This window comes from Pecten maximus, chromosome 12, assembly GCF_902652985.1.
Source record: "Pecten maximus chromosome 12, xPecMax1.1, whole genome shotgun sequence".
Lineage (NCBI taxonomy): Eukaryota > Metazoa > Mollusca > Bivalvia > Pectinida > Pectinidae > Pecten > Pecten maximus.
Window position 1 is genome coordinate 27791405 of NC_047026.1, and position 21283 is coordinate 27812687.

The 21283-nt window shown below is 39.2% G+C and overlaps 1 protein-coding gene across 1 annotated transcript in view; it reads right to left on the reverse strand.

The window, feature by feature from the left end:
• LOC117338966 overlaps nt 1-21283 on the reverse strand; it is a 47881-nt gene that overhangs the window by 9543 nt on the left and 17055 nt on the right. The window contains exon 2 of the mRNA XM_033900331.1: nt 4252-4564. Within this exon, the coding sequence (XP_033756222.1) occupies nt 4252-4564 (313 nt within the window). The remainder of the gene's footprint in view (nt 1-4251; nt 4565-21283) is intronic.

Sequence of the window (21283 nt, forward strand, 5' to 3'; positions counted from 1 at the left end):
TATTAAAAAGAAGTTGTTTTACTTAAATTGTTGATGGTCACAGGCAGATGGAAGGTTGGACTAACAATAATGGATGCCAGACGGCACAGTATGGCATAAGTTCACCTCAGTCCTTCTCACCAGGTGATCTTAAAATACACTGCTTTCATAAAATCAACTGAAATTTATCCCTACTGCATGGTCTTAACTGTGCAAGTCTGCATGATGACACAATCTGAATCTAATATTTATTAGAAATGGCTTCAATATCTTACTATTAATGCAAACAGTGATTATGTGATTACTCCAACTGTACAGTAGAAACCATGGTACAATTCAAACATCAAACATTTATTATTTCAAAGCGATCAATCCTAAATCGATACCAACTCCAGTTTTAGGGACCAGTTGAGCATACTTTAACAATATAATATACATAAGTACATATTGTGCTATTATATAATCAATTTATGTTCTTCAGGTACAAATGTAAGTAGGAATTGGAATAGACTTTGATGTCACAACCAATATTGGAACAGGGATCTATTTGATCTCTACTTGCATAAAAAAACAAAATGATATCATCAAAGAAGTCCAACAATGTATTAATTTTTTTTCACATATACAAAGACAGTGTAAAGGCAATAAATATTGTAAAAAAAAAAGCCAAATCTTATCAATAATAGGTAACCTGATTAAGAGATGCTAATGAATGCATATCAAACCTTTCTGACCTTCAGTGATAGTGTTTTTTATATACCCTATTTTAAAGTATTTAGTACAAATGAACCCATTGTCAAAAAAAAGCAAGCGATAACATGAAAACTTTCACAAAAAATTTTAAAAAGTCCTAAACACGTCCAAAATGGTTGAAATAAAGATGTAAAGGAAGTCAAGGTTATTCATTTGAACAAACCTGGTAGGCCTTCATTCCATTGCTACATGACCCTGTGCCTCTTGGTTATATATATATATATAGTACCTGCAGTGAAACCATGGGAAAGGGAGGCTATCAGTTGCCTTTCTGTCCCTGTTGTACATGCATACGCTACACCCCTCGTCAGCCCTCGATCTTGATCAAACTTCACACCAATACAAACAACTATGATATCTCGGACTAGTTTGAGTTTGACGGCTGTTTGGTCAAGATCTAGCTCAATCTAGCGGCTTCATTCCCTGAAGAATTTTTATCAAACTTAACATAGATACAAAGGACTATAATATCTTGCACAATGAGTTTCATGGTTGTCGGGTCAAGGTTACTTGGCACGCTCTAGCAGCTTGACATTCCTTTAGGGTTTTCGGTTGTTTTCTTTTTTTTATCAAACTTCACACAAAGGAACATGATATCTTGGACAAGTTTGAGTTTCAGGGATTTTGGGTCAAGGTCGAGGTCACTGTTACTATTTTTTGTAGGGGCCAGTTGGGTATGCTGTAGCAATAGTATACCCAGTATGCTTGCTGGTAAGAAGTTGTTAAAAGATCTCTAGATACAGTGGAACCTCTATAAACCGAACATGCAAGGGACATGGATATTTGTTAGGTTTACAGAGGCTTCGGTTTGGAGAAGTTGATCGAAAAATGACCGGTCGAATTCCGGATATAATTGGTCGGGATGAACTTTTGTTAGAATGTACCCGATTACAAACTGGCACTATGTACCTAGACAATTTAGTTTGTCTGAATAATATGAATATTATGAAAGTTAATCAATGTTTATATTGCAGATTATATAAGAAAGACAAATAACGATAACTGTAGTTTTAAACAGTATTTTTCCATGTATAACTGCACTTTACGATCGACCTACATTTTGTTACATCCGGTGAAGCTTCGATCTTCATGTGGATGGGGCCGATACGGAATATTTTACACACCAAATAATATGAAAGGTGTGAAGATTTTTTGTTTCAATATTAATTACAACTGATCAGTTGATACTGGGCGTATTTCCGACTCTGTATTGTCTAAAAAAACATCACGGGCTTCATTTACGACCATGCAAAAACAACCCCCTTTGGGCCTCATTTAAATAAGATGCGAAACTTGCGATCGGGCTTCTAGCTCTACTTGCATTGTGAAGATAAACAAACCGCTGCACTTCAACGAAGTGTGGCATTGTTTCATAATTGTCATGTTGATTATACACTTGGCCTACAATCATAATGCCCCCTTGGGGTATACAGAGCAACCTGCTTATTTGCATAGCCCTTTTTCCATGACAAAATATGCAAATAACCGGAGTATTCATATAGGCGGAGTTGGGTTTTGGCCCCTCTTATACACATGTAGTCTTGTAGATCGTCAGGTAGGTACTCAAAATGGGAGCTATAAGATTGTTTACGTTATTTGCATTAAAAATATGTTTAAAAAAAACATTATTTAAAATAAAATAGTAAATACAAAAAATATAGGTTGTTATTCTTTGTGAATGTACAAATAAAAATATTTGCATACAGCCATACACTTCATTGTTTACTACTTGTCACTCTGGGTCGGATATCGGTCATACACACACGTACGTGGGTTGGCACTACGATGTACAATGTCATCGTTTCAATAAACATTCATTATCATCTTGAGGTGCGTTGTGTATCTGCTATGAATATATTAGTTGTTTGATCATATTGATGAACTGCTGAAGCAATAGACTGTCTTAATGACCGTGACATGTAAACAATCATGGTGATCGCAACATGCCTCAGCTGATGTTCAAGTGCACAGAACACAGGTTTGGATCGATGCTATAATAAATAAACAAATCTCATCAAAAGATGAGGCATATAAATATTTTATTCAGTAATTCTTCTGCACAATGCTACTGATAATTGGTCTTGATAATAACTAAATGTTGATATTGATGCATCGAACATAGCCAGTAATGACGAAGCGTGAACCAATGATTAGATAACGTTGTACATCGTGTCAAATCAATATGCAAGTTCAAACACTTCTCATAAAACTTTTATTACGGAACTCATAAAACTTTTATTACGGAAAAATCACTTAAAATACCCTAAAATCAATTAAAAATTTTCGATTTTTTGAATTTTTATATGCATATAAGCGAGAGTCTGTGTTTTAGTCGATGCAAATACACGGGATTAAAATACAAAGATAAAGAAGAAAAAAATTGGGACCTGACAATTTTATTCAAACAAGCGGGATATTCAAATAAGCGATATGCAAATAAGCGGGCTCCTCTGTATATTGGATACCTGAACAAATCACCTACATGTATACGTAGGTCCCGAGACAATTAGGCTTCACACAATACCCGTCACAGGTGTTGTTTCAGGGTTGACTGGCCTAACCTCGTGTCATAATCGCTCAGGTAAGGCCGGTTTTCAGAAGTAATTTTAGGTATATTTTAACAGGAACCGGACACAAATTCAGTCCGGTGTTCGGAATTCAGAGGGATCAGTATTTGGAATTTGTTCAATACTATAATAAAGAAGGACCAATTCCGTACAATGACAATTCGTTCGGTATTCAGAGGTGTTCGGTTTTTAGAAGGTTCAGTTTTCGGAAGTTGCACTGTATTTTATTTGAAAGTAGGTCAAGGTCATTCATTTGAACAAACTTAATAGGCCTTCGATCATCCCAGCATGCTGCTGGCCCAACATCATGACCCTGAGCTAGGCCTCTTGGTTATTGAGAAGAAGTAAAAAATGAAATTGTTTTCGACCCATGACGCCAGATGACACTAAATAAAAGGCGATCACAATAGGTCGCGTGAAACTTCGTCTCAGGTGATCCATAAAAAAATGGAAGGAGATAGACTTCTGTATGAGAAAAAGTTACTATAAAATAAACAAAAGCAAACACTTTTGCAAAAATTCATCTTGCATAGTTTTAAATTGAAAAGGTTGTTTTTCTCAAGTTGTTTTCATGTTTATCAAGCATGATATACATAAGTATACTTTTAACTACATAAATATTTCAGTATTAGGACACGAAAAATATTAATTTTTTCCTATAGATTTTGAAGGTGTTTTTATGACTTTCCTTAATTTTCAAATGGATTTTCCTGAAATTCCATACACTTAGAGACAAAATTTCGTGAGCTCTTTTGTGCGATAATTCAAATAATTATCAGAGGAAGGAATAAATGATATAATTATACAATATATAATTTGTGAGATTTCAAGAAAATCCATGAAGTTATAATATATCATTGAAGGAACGAAATGCAAGTTCAAAATAGCAAGGTTTTGTGTCCCAATACTTTTTGCATGTCTCTATTTCAACAAAATTAAATGGCATAAATACCTGTGAAGTCTGAACTGGACTGGTCAGATAATGCTGGACGGTGCTTCACATAATTCCCACCACTTTTGTATGCTGCTGGGCTATAGGGGACATTGTCATAAAACATTTCATTTGTATAGGCATATCTGTCTGTTGGTCCATACATAAGGTATGGATCTGCTGAAGGAATGCTTGTGGAATAAGGGTTATGAGAACTGTCCTGTGACTCAGCATCATAGAAATCTGGAGTTGTTGCTCCCCTGTATAAATAGCGTCCATCCTTAGTTTTCTCTCCTTTACTGGCTTTAGGCTTTACTTCTTTCCAAGGCAGATTCTGTCAATTACATGTTAAAAACAACTTAAAACTGTGAAAAAAGTATAGGCTATATATATGTAAATCCATAATGTATTACTGAAATGAATTTATAAGCATAGAATAATTGTAAATGTTATAATATATCATTGAAGGAACGAATAATAAGGAATTATAATGACAGGCTGCACTCAGACCTACATGGTCAGGGGTCTTTGAGATCAATTCAAACTAAAATGATTTCATATTACCTGGTAAAAATTTACTCTTCACCTGTGTGGGAATTGTGTAAGTAGGTTTATGTTGGGTGGTTAGTACTTTTTATTGGTTATAGGCGAGTGCGTGGCTACCCCTTTTCAAGGGACATTTGCTTTTGCTTTGTTTTAATTGGCTGTCTAGACAGTCTAGTGGTATAGTTTTCATGCCTCGATATGGTCATTTCCTTGAAGACCGACAGAAGTACTGATTATTTATCTTTTATGCAATTGACTGGAGTTTGCTGACGAGCTTATTTGCTCTATTTCACCCTAGCCTGGTACTAGTATTAGTTGAGAATTACCAAATACCATCTCATAAACCACCATCCGGCGCATTAACAATTAAATCATCTTTAAAAGACGACCATTAATTCAAAATTCTTCTATGAATTATGCAATTAAATTAAATTCAAACTGACATTCATCACATGGCCGATGATTATACATTATGTTAGGCCTACCACTTGTTACATTTAGGCCTTACTCTTTCCAAATGAGAAGCAGACGACACCATCACTAGACTATACAGTATGGATGTACGGGTACTCTCTGCCCTGACTGGAAACAGAAATCCCTAATAAAATCCTACTGGCCAGTATGACTAGAGTATGACTAGAGTACGTCCGTGTCGAACCAACAAATAAAATAAAATAACTGTTCTCTGAACTTGTCCCTAGATTATCTATGTTAAAAACATTTGTCCATCATCTGCCGACTGTCATGTTCCGTCATGTTCAGCATCATGCATCATATTCACACAAACGCTTCGATTATTCGAGCGTTATAAAATTCTTTCTAGGTCTCGCACAACCAAAAATGATTCTTGTATATTAGGCCTATTACTACTGTAGTGGCTAAATCCCATCAGTCGCTCATTTGAGTTATAATTTGTAACTTATATCGAATAGGGGGCGGGGGGGGGGGGGGGGGGGGGGGGGGCGTTTTCTTTAAATGGCTATGAAAAAAAAATCCTCATCCGATAAAAGGGGGGGGGGAGGGGGCCTTGACCCCCAGGACCTCCCCCTGGATCCGCTAATGACCCAGGGCATTTGATAATAATAGCACACGGGGATTCGAAAGACTAACCCTGATATTTAGGCCTACATGTATAGTTAATGGGGAACCCCCACCTGGAGAATTCCTTCTTTTTAGCTTCCTCTTGTAGGCCTAGGGTCTAGATCTATGCTTATTGAGTGGGATCCCCAAGGTTTTAAAAAGACAAGAGGTCGTTTATAGCAATATATCAAAATTGTTCCCTGTTGTCCCGCCCCTCGGGCCCATGGGGGTCAGCCTCATCATTTGTATAAATTTGAATCCCAGTTACACAGGGATGCTTCCTAACAAAAAATGGTTAAGGGGCATTTGATATGGCAAACCGACTGGGCCTTGCTATTGACATGTAATTTGTTAAGCTATTTGTAAATTTCAACAAAACATGCGAAACATGCATGTTTCAGGGGGAAATAAACAGCTCATTAGTATCACATATATTGAACAAAATAGCCATGTCGTTTTGTACCCAAGTGTCCAAAGCACATTTACCTGCTAAAATTTGTTCCAGGGAGTACCCCCGGAGCCCCCGTAATTTGGCACGCCCCCCTATCTGAAAATCTTGTATCCGACCTTGGTTTGTACGTACATGTAGATAAAGTCCAATCCGGTCAAGCGCATGCTCCTACCCTGTGCTATAGATACTTGTGAGCATGACAGGTTTGCTATTTTTCAGGTTTGGTTAATTGTGTGATTTCGATTTATTCCATGCTACATCTTACCACAAAGTAATTTTATAGAAGAAACCGTTAGCATCTACAGCAAATTATTGGTAGTTTGAAGAAACTATATGTTCAAACAAACATTTTGGTATATAACATGACTATTTTTGAGCAAATTTTTAGATATTTATTCGTGTTTGAAAATGCATCATCAATTACATCATTTTTTATTTCACTTATTGTTTTTATCATTTAGACTCTACTAATTTATTTATTAATTTATTCAATTTACTATATCATTCTATTTATTTTTTTGTTGTTTAGGATTTTTGATTTGCCAGGAAAACTTAGCTGTTAAAGCCACCTATATTGTTTACATAAGTTTTTGAGACAACCAGGATATATATTTTCAGTTTTTGGAGAAACAGGATGACACCGGTACAGTTTGGTGTGAAATGGAATGGTCCCACATGAAACATCTCGTCAGTGTGACAGGCGAGTACGCTACCAACTTAAAGTTTAGCCGTACACTTTGGATATTGAAAATCAAGTTCACCGAGATTTATTTTCAGAATTGTATGAGGTACTGCTGCACCATATACCACATTACCAATATTGTCTAATTACATTGTAGCAGTTGGCTAGGCCAGAGAACTAAATAACAATCGGTTTCTGGCTTGGTGTACTAAATCACAACGGGGCAAAGCCACAATGCAACATAATACCAATCTATTGTACTAACAGTAGCTAGCATATGCAAGATAAAGCTGATTCTTTTTTCACATCGCACCACCTAGTCCAGCTAATGACTCCGATATCGTGACTAAATTGATTGTTAACATGTCTCAGCAATTTTTTTTCTTTTTCTTTTTTGACAGGATGGTCACAAAATTTAATTCTATAGCCGATATTATATTTGACATTATTTCGTAATACCAGGGTCAAGGGTCAGCATGGAGCGTTTCAACTTTCTGAAAAGCTCATGTCTTTATACCTCCAATAATACAAAACAGTTAGTATCCAGTATTGTATACATGTTATTGTTTTGTAACCGTCGTCATAGCCACGCGAACTACGTGTACGTGTATCTTGCTTTAAATATTTGCTGTATATAGAAGATTCACGTATAGTTAGATTCACATGTCCTGTCACAAGGACACCTGTGATATGGCCTACTTACCTTACATTCACACCTCCCTACTCACATACATAACCTTCGTAACACAAAGACCCTCTCTCAAACATAACCTTCCTTATATACAGACCCTCCCTCACATATAACATTCATTACATACAGACCCTCTCTCAAACATAACCTTCCTTATATACAGACCCTCCCTCACACATAACCTTCCTTACATACAGACCCTCCCTCACATATAACATTCATTACATACAGACCCTCCCTCAAACATAACCTTCCTTACATACAGACCCTCCCTCACACATAACCTTCCTTACATACAGACCCTCCCTCACATATAACCTTCATAACATACAGACCCTCTCTCAAACATAACCTTCCTTACATACAAACCCTCCCTCACACATAACCTTCCTTACACACAGACCCTCCCTCATACATAACCTTCCTTACATACAGACCCTCCCTCACATATAAACTTCCTTACACACAGACCCTCCCTCACACATTACCTTCCTTACATACAGACCCTCCCTCACACATAACCTTCCTTACATACAGACCCTCCCTCACACATAACATTCATTGCATACAGACCCTCCCTCACACATAACATTCATTACATGCAAACCCTCCCTCACAGATAACCTTCCTTACATACAGACCCTCCCTCACATATAACCTTCCTCACATACAGACCCTCCCTCACACATAACCTTAATTACATACAGACCCTCCCTCACACATTACCTTCCTTACATACAGACCCTCCCTCACGCATAACCTTCCTTACACACAGACCCTCCCTCATACATAACCTTCCTTACATACAGACACTCTCTCAAACATAACCTTCCTTACATACAAACCCTCCCTCACACATAACCTTCCTTACATACAGACCCTCCCTCACACATAACCTTCCTTACATACAGACCCTCCCTCACACATACCATTCATTACATACAGACCCTCCCTCACACATAACATTCCTTACATACAGACCCTCCCTCAAACATAACCTTCCTTACATACAGACCCTCCCTCACAGATAACCTTCCTTACATACAGACCCTCCCTCACATATAACCTTCCTTACATACAGACCCTCCCTCACATATAATCTTCCTTACATACAGACCCTCCCTCACATATAACCTTCCTTACATACAGACCCTCCCTCACATATAACCTTCCTTACATACAGACCCTCCCTCACATATAACCTTCCTTACATACAGACCCTCCCTCACACATAACATTCATTACACACAGACCCTCCCTCACAAATAACATTCCTTACATACAGACCCTCCCTCAAACATAACCTTCCTTACATACAGACCCTCCCTCAAACATAACCTTCCTTACATACAAACCCTCCCTCAAACATAACCTTCCTTACATACAAACCCTCCCTCACATATAACATTCATTACATACAGACCCTCCCTCACACATTACCTTCCTTACATACAGACCCTCCCTCACATATAACCTTCCTTACATACAGACCCTCCCTCACATATAACCTTCCTTACATACAGACCCTCCCTCACACATAACATTCATTACACACAGACCCTCCCTCACAAATAACATTCCTTACATACAGACCCTCCCTCAAACATAACCTTCCTTACATACAGACCCTCCCTCAAACATAACCTTCCTTACATACAAACCCTCCCTCAAACATAACCTTCCTTACATACAAACCCTCCCTCACATATAACATTCATTACATACAGACCCTCCCTCACACATTACCTTCCTTACATACAGACCCTCCCTCACACATAACATTCATTACATACAGACCCTCCCTCACACATAACATTCATTACATACAAACCCTCCCTCACATATAACATTCATTACATACAGACCCTCCCTCACACATAACCTTCCTTACACACAGACCCTCCCTCATACATAACCTTCCTTACATACAGACCCTCCCTCACAAATAACATTCCTTACATACAGACCCTCCCTCAATATAACCTTCCTTACATACAGACCCTCCCTCACATATAACCTTCCTTATATACAAACCCTCCCTCACATATAACCTTCCTTACATACAGACCCTCCCTCACACATAACCTTCCTTACATACAGACCCTCCCTCACAGATAACCTTCCTTACATACAAACCCTCCCTCACATATAACCTTCCTTACATACAGACCCTCCCTCACACATAACATTCCTTACATACAGACCCTACCTCACACATAACCTTCCTTACATACAGACCCTCCCTCACATATAACCTTCCTTATATACAAACCCTCCCTCACATATAACCTTCCTTACATACAGACCCTCCCTCACACATAACCTTCCTTACATACAGACCCTCCCTCACACATAACATTCCTTACATACAGACCCTACCTCACACATAACCTTCCTTACATACAGACCCTCCCTCACACATAACTTTCCTTACACACAGACCCTCCCTCACATATAACCTTCCTTACATACAGACCCTCCCTCATATATAACCTTCCTTACATACAAACCCTCCCTCACATATAACCTTCCTTACACAGACCCTCCCTCACACATAACATTCATTACACACAGACCCTCCCTCACAAATAACATTCCTTACATACAGACCCTCCCTCACAAATAACATTCCTTACATACAGACCCTCCCTCACACATGACCTTCCTTACATGCAGACCCTCCCTCACACATAACATTCCTTACATACAGACCCTCCCTCACACATAACATTCCTTACATACAGACCCTCCCTCAATATAACCTTCCTTACATACAGACCCTCCCTCACACATTACCTTCCTTATATACAGACCCTCCCTCACACATAACATTCCTTACATACAGACCCTCCCTCACATATAACCTTCCTTACACACAGACCCTCCCTCACATATAACCTTCCTTACACACAGACCCTCCCTTACACATAACCTTCCTTACATACAGACCCTCTCTTACACTTAACCTTCATTAAATACAGATCCTCCCTCACATATAACCTTCCTTACATACAGACCCTCCCTCACACCTAACCTTCCTTACACACAGACCCTCCCTCACATATAACCTTCCTTACATACAAACCCTCCCTCACACATAACCTTCCTTACATACAGACCCTCCCTCACACATAACCTTCTTTACATACAAACCCTCCCTCACATATAACCTTCCTCACATACAGACCCTCTCTCAAACATAACCTTCCTTACATACAAACCCTCCCTCACACATAACCTTCCTTACACACAGACCCTCCCTCATACATAACCTTCCTTACATACAGACCCTCTCTCAAACATAACCTTCCATACGTACAAACGCTCCCTCACATATAAACTTCCTTACACACAGACCCTCCCTCACACATTACCTTCCTTACATACAGACCCTCCCTCACGCATAACCTTCCATACGTACAAACGCTCCCTCACACATAACCTTCTTTACACACAGACCCTCCCTCACAGATAACCTTCCTTACATACAGACCCTCCCTCACTCATAACCTTCCTTACACACAGACCCTCCCTCACATATAACCTTCCTTACATACAAACCCTCCCTCACACATAACCTTCCTTACATACAGACCCTCCCTCACTCATAACCTTCCTTACACACAGACCCTCCCTCACATATAACCTTCCTTACATACAAACCCTCCCTCACACATTACCTTCCTTACATACAGACCCTCCCTCACACATTACCTTCCTTACATACAAACCCTCCCTCACATATAACCTTCCTTACACACAGACCCTCCCTCACACATTACCTTCCTTACATACAGACCCTCCCTCACACATTACCTTCCTTACATACAAACCCTCCCTCACACATAACCTTCCTTACATACAAACCCTCCCTCACACATTACCTTCCTTACATACAAACCCCCCCTCACACATAACCTTCCTTACATACAAACCCTCCCTCACACATAACCTTCCTTACATACAGACCCTCCCTCACACATTACCTTCCTTACATACAGACCCTCCCTCACACATAACCTTCCTTACACAGACCCTCCCTCACTCATAACCTTCCTTACACAGACCCTCCCTCACTCATAACCTTCCGTGCATACAGACCCTCCCTCACACATAACATTCCTTACAAACAGACCCTCCCTCACACATAACCTTCCTTACACACAGACCCTCCCTCATACATAACCTTCCTTACACACAGACCCTCCCTCATACATAACCTTCCTTACAAACAGACCCTCCCTCACATATAACCTTCCTTACACAGACCCTCCCTCACTCATAACCTTCCGTGCATACAGACCCTCCCTCACACATAACATCCTTTACACACATACGCCATTCACAAAACTTTCCTTACACCCAGACCATCCCTTAAACATACAATGTAACCTACCTTACATCTACGTATACAAACTCTCCCTCACACAAAACCTACAACGTACCTTACATACAGACCCTCACACAAAACCTACAATGTAACTTACACAGACACTCACACAAAACCTACAATGTACCTTACATACAGACCCTCACACAAAACCTACAATGCACCTTACATACAGACCCTCACACAAAACCTACAATGCACCTTACATACAGACCCTCACACAAAACCTACAATGCACCTTACATACAGACACACTCACACAAAACCTACAACGTTCCTGACATACAGACACTCACACAAAACCTACAATGCACCTTACATACAGACCCGCCCTCACACAAAACCTACAATGCACCTTACATACAGACCCTCACACAAAACCTACAATGTAACTTACACAGACACTCACACAAAACCTACAATGTAACTTACACAGACACTCACACAAAACCTACAATGCACCTTACATACAGACACACTGACACAAAACCTACAATGCACCTTACATACAGACACACTCACACAAAACCTACAATGTAACTTACACAGACCCTCACACAAAACCTACAATGTAACTTACACAGACCCGCCCTCACACAAAACCTACAATGTAACTTACATACAGACACTCACACAAAACCTACAATGCACCTTACATACAGACCCTCACACAAAACCTACAATGCACCTTACATACAGACCATCACACAAAACCTACAATGTAACTTACATACAGACCCGCCCTCACACAAAACCTACAATGTAACTTACATACAGACCCGCCCTCACACAAAACCTACAATGCACCTTACATACAGACACTCACACAAAACCTACAATGTAACTTACATACAGACCCTCACACAAAACCTACAATGTAACTTACACAGACACTCACACAAAACCTACAATGTAACTTACATACAGACCCGCCCTCACACAAAACCTACAATGTAACTTACATACAGACCCGCCCTCACACAAAACCTACAATGTAACTTACACAGACACTCACACAAAACCTACAATGTAACTTACACAGACCCGCCCTCACACAAAACCTACAATGTAACTTACATACAGACCCTCACTCAAAACCTACAATGTAACTTACACAGACACTCACACAAAACCTACAATGTAACTTACACAGACCCGCCCTCACACAAAACCTACAATGTAACTTACATACAGACCCTTACTCAAAACCTACAATGTAACTTACATACAGACCCTCACACAAAACCTACAATGTAACTTACACAGACACTCACACAAAACCTACAATGTACCTTACATACAGACCCTCACACAAAACCTACAATGTAACTTACATACAGACCCTCACTCAAAACCTACAATGTAACTTACATACAGACCCGCCCTCACACAAAACCTATTGTACTTTTCACAAAGACCCTCCATTACACAAAACCTACAATGTACCTTAAATACAGACCTTCCCTTACACACAGACCGTTATACACACAGACCCTCCTTTACAAATTACCTTCCTTACATACAGACCTTCCCTCACACACAAACCCTTATTTGCACAAACCTTCTCTCACACAAATCCTTCTTTACGCATTTTCAAATCAAACTTAAAATAAAATGGGCACAACAAGGGGCCAATGCTAACATTTCCTGGGTAAAACCCCGATAGCCAGGTAAGGCCTAGCCCAAATAGTTGAGCGCCCGTCTAGAGTTTGGAGAACCCGGGTTCGAGTCTCGATGTGAATCTATTATGACCACAGAAGTTGGTATGGTCCGGTAGCACCGGAGGGACTCAAACAAAGCTGTTGCATGACCTTGGCCTTTGGTGTGCTATGATCAGAGATATCAAACACTACTCAAATATTAAATCTATAGGCTGACCTGTTTTGTTCCGACGATGTTAAACTGGGATGTTATGTTCAAATCTAGATTGTTTTTCAAATGGAATATTGAAAAATGTTTTGTTTACTTTGCTTTGTACCCTTGCATAAATGTGATTGCTTTCTGTCACGAGCTCATTTAAAAATCCCTCCACACAATAGGCTATACAGCATTTTAAAAACAACTATTCATAGCCTCGTCACGATTTTAAAAAACTATGAGTATATCATCCATCGGTACTCGACCCTCCATTAACCCTAACAACACTTAAATAGAGAGGAGATTAAATTCTCTAACCGTACAGGGGGTTACTGGTATAGTCATTGCCATAATAGCCTTTATGTACCTATGTAGATGTACCTACACGGTTCTCAGTGCTTATAGAAATAACATGTTGCGAAATACAATGTACTTACTCTCAAAATGTATTTTTAGCGTATACTACGGTATCTGGGAACAGACCTTATTTGTTGTGGGAACGAAATGTTATGGCATTGGCACGATTGATTGCCATCATTAGACTTTCACTTCACGTGTTTTCATTCTATTTACACATTGCACATTGTTTTGTAGCTCAGACTATCGCGGCGCGTGGTCTAGGTCAGGATAAGCGAAAAACGACCTTTATTCTTTAGCAAATTGAAAACACCAGATACAAAATGTACCACTATTTGGCGATACAGCTCCTCAGCTTACTAACATGCGGTATTAATTCGATCAGATGGGAAACAAATGTTCAACATGAAATTTTACTACAAAAAATGCGTATACAAGTTTTCAACTTACAGCCCCTGCACATGTATATATGTATAGACCTTGGGTTGGGAATTCGTGTCAAGTCCCTGTGTGTATTATATGTACTAGAATAGATATATGAATAGCGATAGCGACGGCCAGGACAAATAAATCGTCAAATGTTCGAGTTAGAATTCCCCTTTTTCATGATACAGAACAAAACAGTTACATTAAAGACATGTGCCATGAAGACAATGCATCACAATACATGTATATTTTATTTAAGATATGTATTAAGAAGAAAATGGTAATGAAAACATAAACCCTTCGGCCGGTTGGACCTAGGCACACACGGCGATCATTTACATGTGTGTGTGTCCGATTTCGTAAATTACAGGTAAAATATCATGTGACCTATACATAGTATCGTGATCCAGGCAGTACCGAAACAGAACCGCTGCGCGCGCTGTGCGTTGTCAATAGATTATTACGAAAGCATTGCGATTATGCGAATAATCTCAAATGAGAATTCATGTGGTGAAAACAGAACCACTCAGCTGCCAATCAATACCATATGAAATAAAAGTAATGTACTTTATATCAAACATGATTTTTATTTTGAAATTATCCTTTGAATATAACCAAGGAAAATCAAATGATAGTACAGTTAGACACATAACAAAATATATAAAAGACATTTTTTCGAAGTCCGAACCTTCAGTGCTCTACCATATGAGTTGATTTACGGTCAGTGCAGTTATATAAATGCATAAAAAGTTATCTCCGGACTATTTAAATGATCTCCTTCCACCTACTGTTGCAGAAAATACCGATCTGCTCTGAGAAATAACAGTGATTATCACAAATCTCTCGTTTATACCTGCCACTATTCGTAGCTAGAACTTGTTAGATCTATCTGTACGCTCGTTACCGTCCCTGAATTTGTGCAAAAACTCTATAAACTCAAATGTACAGCCATCTCCACCTACCTACTACAGTTATTGTGAAAGAAAGTTAAACATTTTACATACTACATGTGTAGATTGAGGCACAAATGTAGTGTTCTCCAATATGATCTGTATCGAGTAAATCTTATTAATGATCCGTTTTGCACCTGTGGACGTCCTTGCGAAAATGTCTTTTATTTTTTTCGTTAGATGCAAATTGAATGCATTGGTAAGGTTTCAATGTTTGAATGCAACATATTTGGTTTTGGATTTAGAACTTCTCTTGTTTGAAAATTCAGATCTTTCTGTAGACCTAAACTCTCTGGTGTTCTGACATGTGCAACACTACATCACATCAAGCAATATATTTTGATATTTGATCTTGTACTCTTTCTTGCAAACTTGTGTCTATGTCAGATATTCTATATGTTTATACCTATCTCAATGTTTTCATTTAACGTGTTTGTATGACGGGAGAGGGCGTCTATAAGGTGAAAAAACTTTGGCTATTAAATATGTTTAAATTAAAAAAAGCCATTGCAACATTTCATCAACTACGGTTTTTTTTAGATACCAGCGCAACGGAGGATTACTTTTTAGGAATATCATTTTAGTTGACTTTTATTAAAAGTTTGTCGCTTTATCTCAAAAATGATTTTATTTCCAAAAAACATTGAAAGTTATAGATAGCCCGATGATGCAATTTTAAGGTCATATTATAACCACCATTGCAATTAACAAACACAATTTCGCAAATAAGATTATTTAAATGCTATGTTTATATTCGATAACTCATTTTTTATCTACATTTATTTTCAAACAGTTATCTTTAGGTCGAAACTGGCAAATACTACGACTAGTATGTGCCATACCTCTAAGAAATATACGATTTAGGCAATCAATAAATGTGTACAAACATCTACACATATATTGATAAAGGTTAAATTCATTAATTAAGCGTATTCGCGTTAGATTATTTTCGCATTCGTGTCGGTTTATTCTGTGATCGTTGGTCCTGCTGAAGATATTCGGAAACAAGTTATGTTTATAAATATTTTAAATGTATTGTAGTGTAAATTTAGTATGCTTTGGTAGACAATTAACCATGTACTTTAGTATACAAATGAGTCGTGGCACTCTGGGGTTATCTGATAAATTACTCTTTTTACTGGGTATAGTCCAGGAACAACTCAATCAATATCAGACAAATACCATTATTCAGGACACAAAAATATGATATCTGAACCCATCTCCGTTAGCACCGGGAGTTGATGTAGTTAGTAGGTGAGAAATCAATTCCGATTTGATCGTGCTTAATTGCAGCTGCTGAAACGGTTCATCGTTACCAGAGATTGAAGACGTCGGGGAGTTGGGGTGTAAAACGCGGAGAGCTTGACCTTTAAGATATAGACAGTTTCATCGGGTTCTATTCGATGTGCAAGATATTGATGTAAGTCTGACTACCAGAGGTTACTCCTATCATTTAACCTTGAAGGTGTAAATTGATCACATTAACAGAGGTCACTGACGTCATTTGACATTGAAGCTTATAGATCACTGTCGTCATTTGACCTTGTATCTATTGCAGGAATCCACTCCCAGAGGTCACTGTCGTCAGTTGACCTTGTACATATGTATCTATTGCAGGAATTCACTCCCAGAGGTCACTGTCGTCATCCACTCCCAGAAGTCACTATCGTCATTTGACCTTGCATCTATTACAGGCAACCACTACAAGAGGTCACTGTCGTCATTTGACCTTGCATTTATTGATGACATCCACTCCCAGAAGTCACTGTCGTCATTTGACATTGCATCTATTAGTGGCCTACACTACTAGAGGTCACTGTCGTGGGTTGACCTTGTATCTATAAGTGGTCTACACCCCCAGAAGTCACTGTCGTCATTTGACCTTGTACCTATTGCAGGCAACCACAACCAGAGGTCACTGTCGTCATTTGACCTCGTAGCTGTTGTTCGATCCCATTAACAGAGGTCACTGTCGTCATTTGTCCTCGTAGCTCTTTTAGGTACCCCTAACTTAGGCCACTGTCTTAATATGACCTTGCTGTTGTTGTTTAACCCCACTGTGACAGGTCACTATCATCGTTTGACATTGTTGCTGTTCAGATGTCATCGTTTTCTTCCGTCTTTCCGGATAAATCTCCGATTTTGGTAAAGAAAAAATAACTGTCCTTTACCAGGGTAGGGCAAGGCAGCTGACACGTGCTATGACGCCACTCACAATACCGTAACGTCATCATTTTATGTAGCATAACCACGTCGCAAATTGATGACGTCATCAATTTTGACGCACATTTCAAAGACATTGATGATAATGCGATGAAAAGGTTCCACAACACTTTACAAATGGTCGTTTTAAAAGAAGTATGCGAGAAAAAAAAACATCAAACATGGCCTGTACAGTGGACAGGGATAGATCCATACTCGGGTAAGAGTTTAGCCGGGCAGCTGTTTTCAAGGCTCGTGCTGACTAGCCAAACTCGTACACTCGAGTTGAGATATCCCTGTCCACGTGACAGACCCATGTAAGGTTCTATTAGTCGTATGATCTTGTAGCTGTTTGAATTCCTTGTATTACGTCTGTATCACACGACTTTGTTGTATTTTGTCGAGACGTTTCAGACTCTCACTTTCTATTGATCAGACCGTTAATGGTAATTGGTCAAGAAACTATCTTAATGACACTGGGACTGTACATTCCCTTTAACGATCCGAGATGATGCAAAACAATCATGTCTAACGATAATTAGCAGAGAGAAAACTGTCCATGAACTTGGTAGAGAGAATTTCTCCAGAAAACAAACTCGACTTTCCTGCATCAACACCAATTTTAGTATACAAAGGTAGTGGCTTTTTACCTACATTTCAAAGACGTCTTCTGTTCGAGTAAATTGGCAAAATTTTATATGAAACATTCAAAGGCACCCCCCCCCCCCCCCCCCCCCCCCCCCCCATTTTTATTTTTAACCTTACCCTCCTGTGTCATTAGTTGAGTTAGAGCCCCCCCCCCCCCCCCTTTTTTTTTTAAACCTTGTACGAGTAATGATGTGATGTCATCATGATAAGAAAGTACATCGGTACTAATGTTAGATTGATAGTACGGACCCTATATGTGTGTAGATGGTCTACCACAATACATTTAGAGTGTTTTAATGAAAGCGGGTTGCCATATTTATTAAGCATAAATAAAAGATATATACAGTGTACATCAATTATGAATGATATTGTAATTGCTACGGTACATACAATGTACGTAGTGTAGTCAGCTGAGACCAATTGTCAGTCAGCCGATCGGGAATGGTAGCTTGAATGTAACAAGAAATATCTTTAAAATAGGATAAACGGCATAGTTTTAATGCTGGTGGTTTTAATGTAAAACTGCTGGTGAAATAAATCAACGAACTAATGCGTTTCAGCACGGATAACTAAAATTATATCAGTCTGAATCATTTTTAGTGATAATAAGACTGCATTTGAATCAGGAATATAATCTTATCAGTGTGTCCTTTGAATGGATACATCCACTTATTCAGCTTGCACTTCAATCTTAACTTTGTTTCGTTTTTAACTGCATATGCTGCATTTTGCATTTACCGTTACATTGACCAATCACATTCTTCATCTTGAACAGTAACTTCCAACTGTCGCATTATATCCGGGGCCAAAAGAATATAATACGGCTATGCCGGAAAAGTTTATATGAAAGTCTAAACATTGATATGTACACTAATTTACTACATTTTACCAGGCTCTCGATTCTCGTGCTTTATCGACGTGTTAGGATCGGAACAGTTAGGTAACGTTTACACGTGTTAGGACCGGTACAGTTAGGTAACGTCTACACGTGTTATGATCGGTACAGTTAGGTAACGTTTACACGTGTTAGGACCGGTATAGTTAGGTAACGTCTACACGTGTTATGATCGGTACAGTTAGGTAACGTTTACACGTGTTAGGACCGGTACAGTTAGGTAACGTCTCCACGTGTTAGGATCAGTACAGTTAGGTAACGTCTCCACGTGTTAGGATCGATACAGTAAGGTAAAGTATACACGTGTTAGGATCGGTACAGTTAGGTAACGTCTCCACGTGTTAGGATCAGTACAGTTAGGTAACGTCTCCACGTGTTAGGATCGATACAGTAAGGTAAAGTATACACGTGTTAGGACCGGTACAGTTAGGTAACGTCTCCACGTGTTATGATCGATACAGTTAGGTAAAGTATACACGTGTTAGGATCGGTACAGTTAGGTAACGTCAACACGTGTTATGACCGGTATAGTTAGGTAACGTCTACACGTGTTATGATCGGTATAGTTAGGTAGTAACGTCTACACGTGTTATGATAGGTACAGTTAGGTAACGTCTACACGTGTTAGGGTCGGAACAGTTAGGTAACGTCTACACGTTTTAGGGTAGGTACAGTTAGGTAACGTTTACACGTGTTAGGACCGGTACAGTTAGGTAACGTCTACACGTGTTATGATCGGTACATTTAGGTAACGTCTACACGTGTTAGGGTAGGTACAGTTAGGTAACGTCTACACGTGTTAGGACCGATACAGTAAGGTAACGACTGCACGTGTTATGACAGGTACGGTTAGGCAATGTCTACACGTATTATGACAGGTACAGTTAGGTAATGTCTACACGTATTATGACAGGTACAGTTAGGTAACGTCTACACGTGTCATGATAGGTACAGTTAGGTAACGTCTACACGTGTTAGGACCGGTACAGTTAGGTAACGTCTACACGTGTTATGATCGGTACAGTTAGGTAACGTCTACACGTGTTATGATCGGTACAGTTAGGTAACGTCTACACGTGTTAGGACCGGTACAGTTATGTAACGTCTACACGTGTTATGATAGGTACAGTTAGGTAACGTCTACACGTGCTATGATCGGTACAGTTAGGTATCGTATACACGTGTTATGATCGGTACATTTAGGTAACGTCTACTCGTATTAGGATCGGTACAGTTAGGTAACGTCTACACGTGTTATGATCGGTACATTTAGGTAACGTCTACACGTGTTATGATCGGTACATTTAGGTAACGTCTACACGTGTTAGGATCAGTACAGTTAGGTAACGTCTACACGTGTTATGATCGGTACAGTTAGGTAACGTCTACACGTGTTATGATCGGTACATTTAGGTAACGTCTACACGTGAATGCTTGCTATTGATATTTGATGAACTTTGATAATAGTAATAAGTGATTCGGAAGGGAACTTGGAGGCCATCATTGAATGATTTTTATTGTTATAAAGTTTTTCTCCACTTTCCTGTTTATCTTAAACATTTGATGTCAAAGGAGCCTGTGTATTAAATCTAGAGAAATTCTACAACACCCCTCGCGCGCTCCAATTCGGACTTAAAAGCGTTGGTTTGTTTGTTTTTGTTTAACGTCCTATTAACAGCCAAGGGCGTGCCAGGTTTTGGAGGTGGAGGAAAGCCGGAGTGCCCGGAGAAAAACCACCGGCCTACGGTCAGTACCTGGCAACTGCCCCACGTAGGTTTCGAACTTGCAACCCAGAAGTGGAGGGCTAGTGTTAAAGTGTCGGGACACCTTAACCACTCGGACACCGCGGCCCCATTAAAAGCGTGATTGACATAAGTT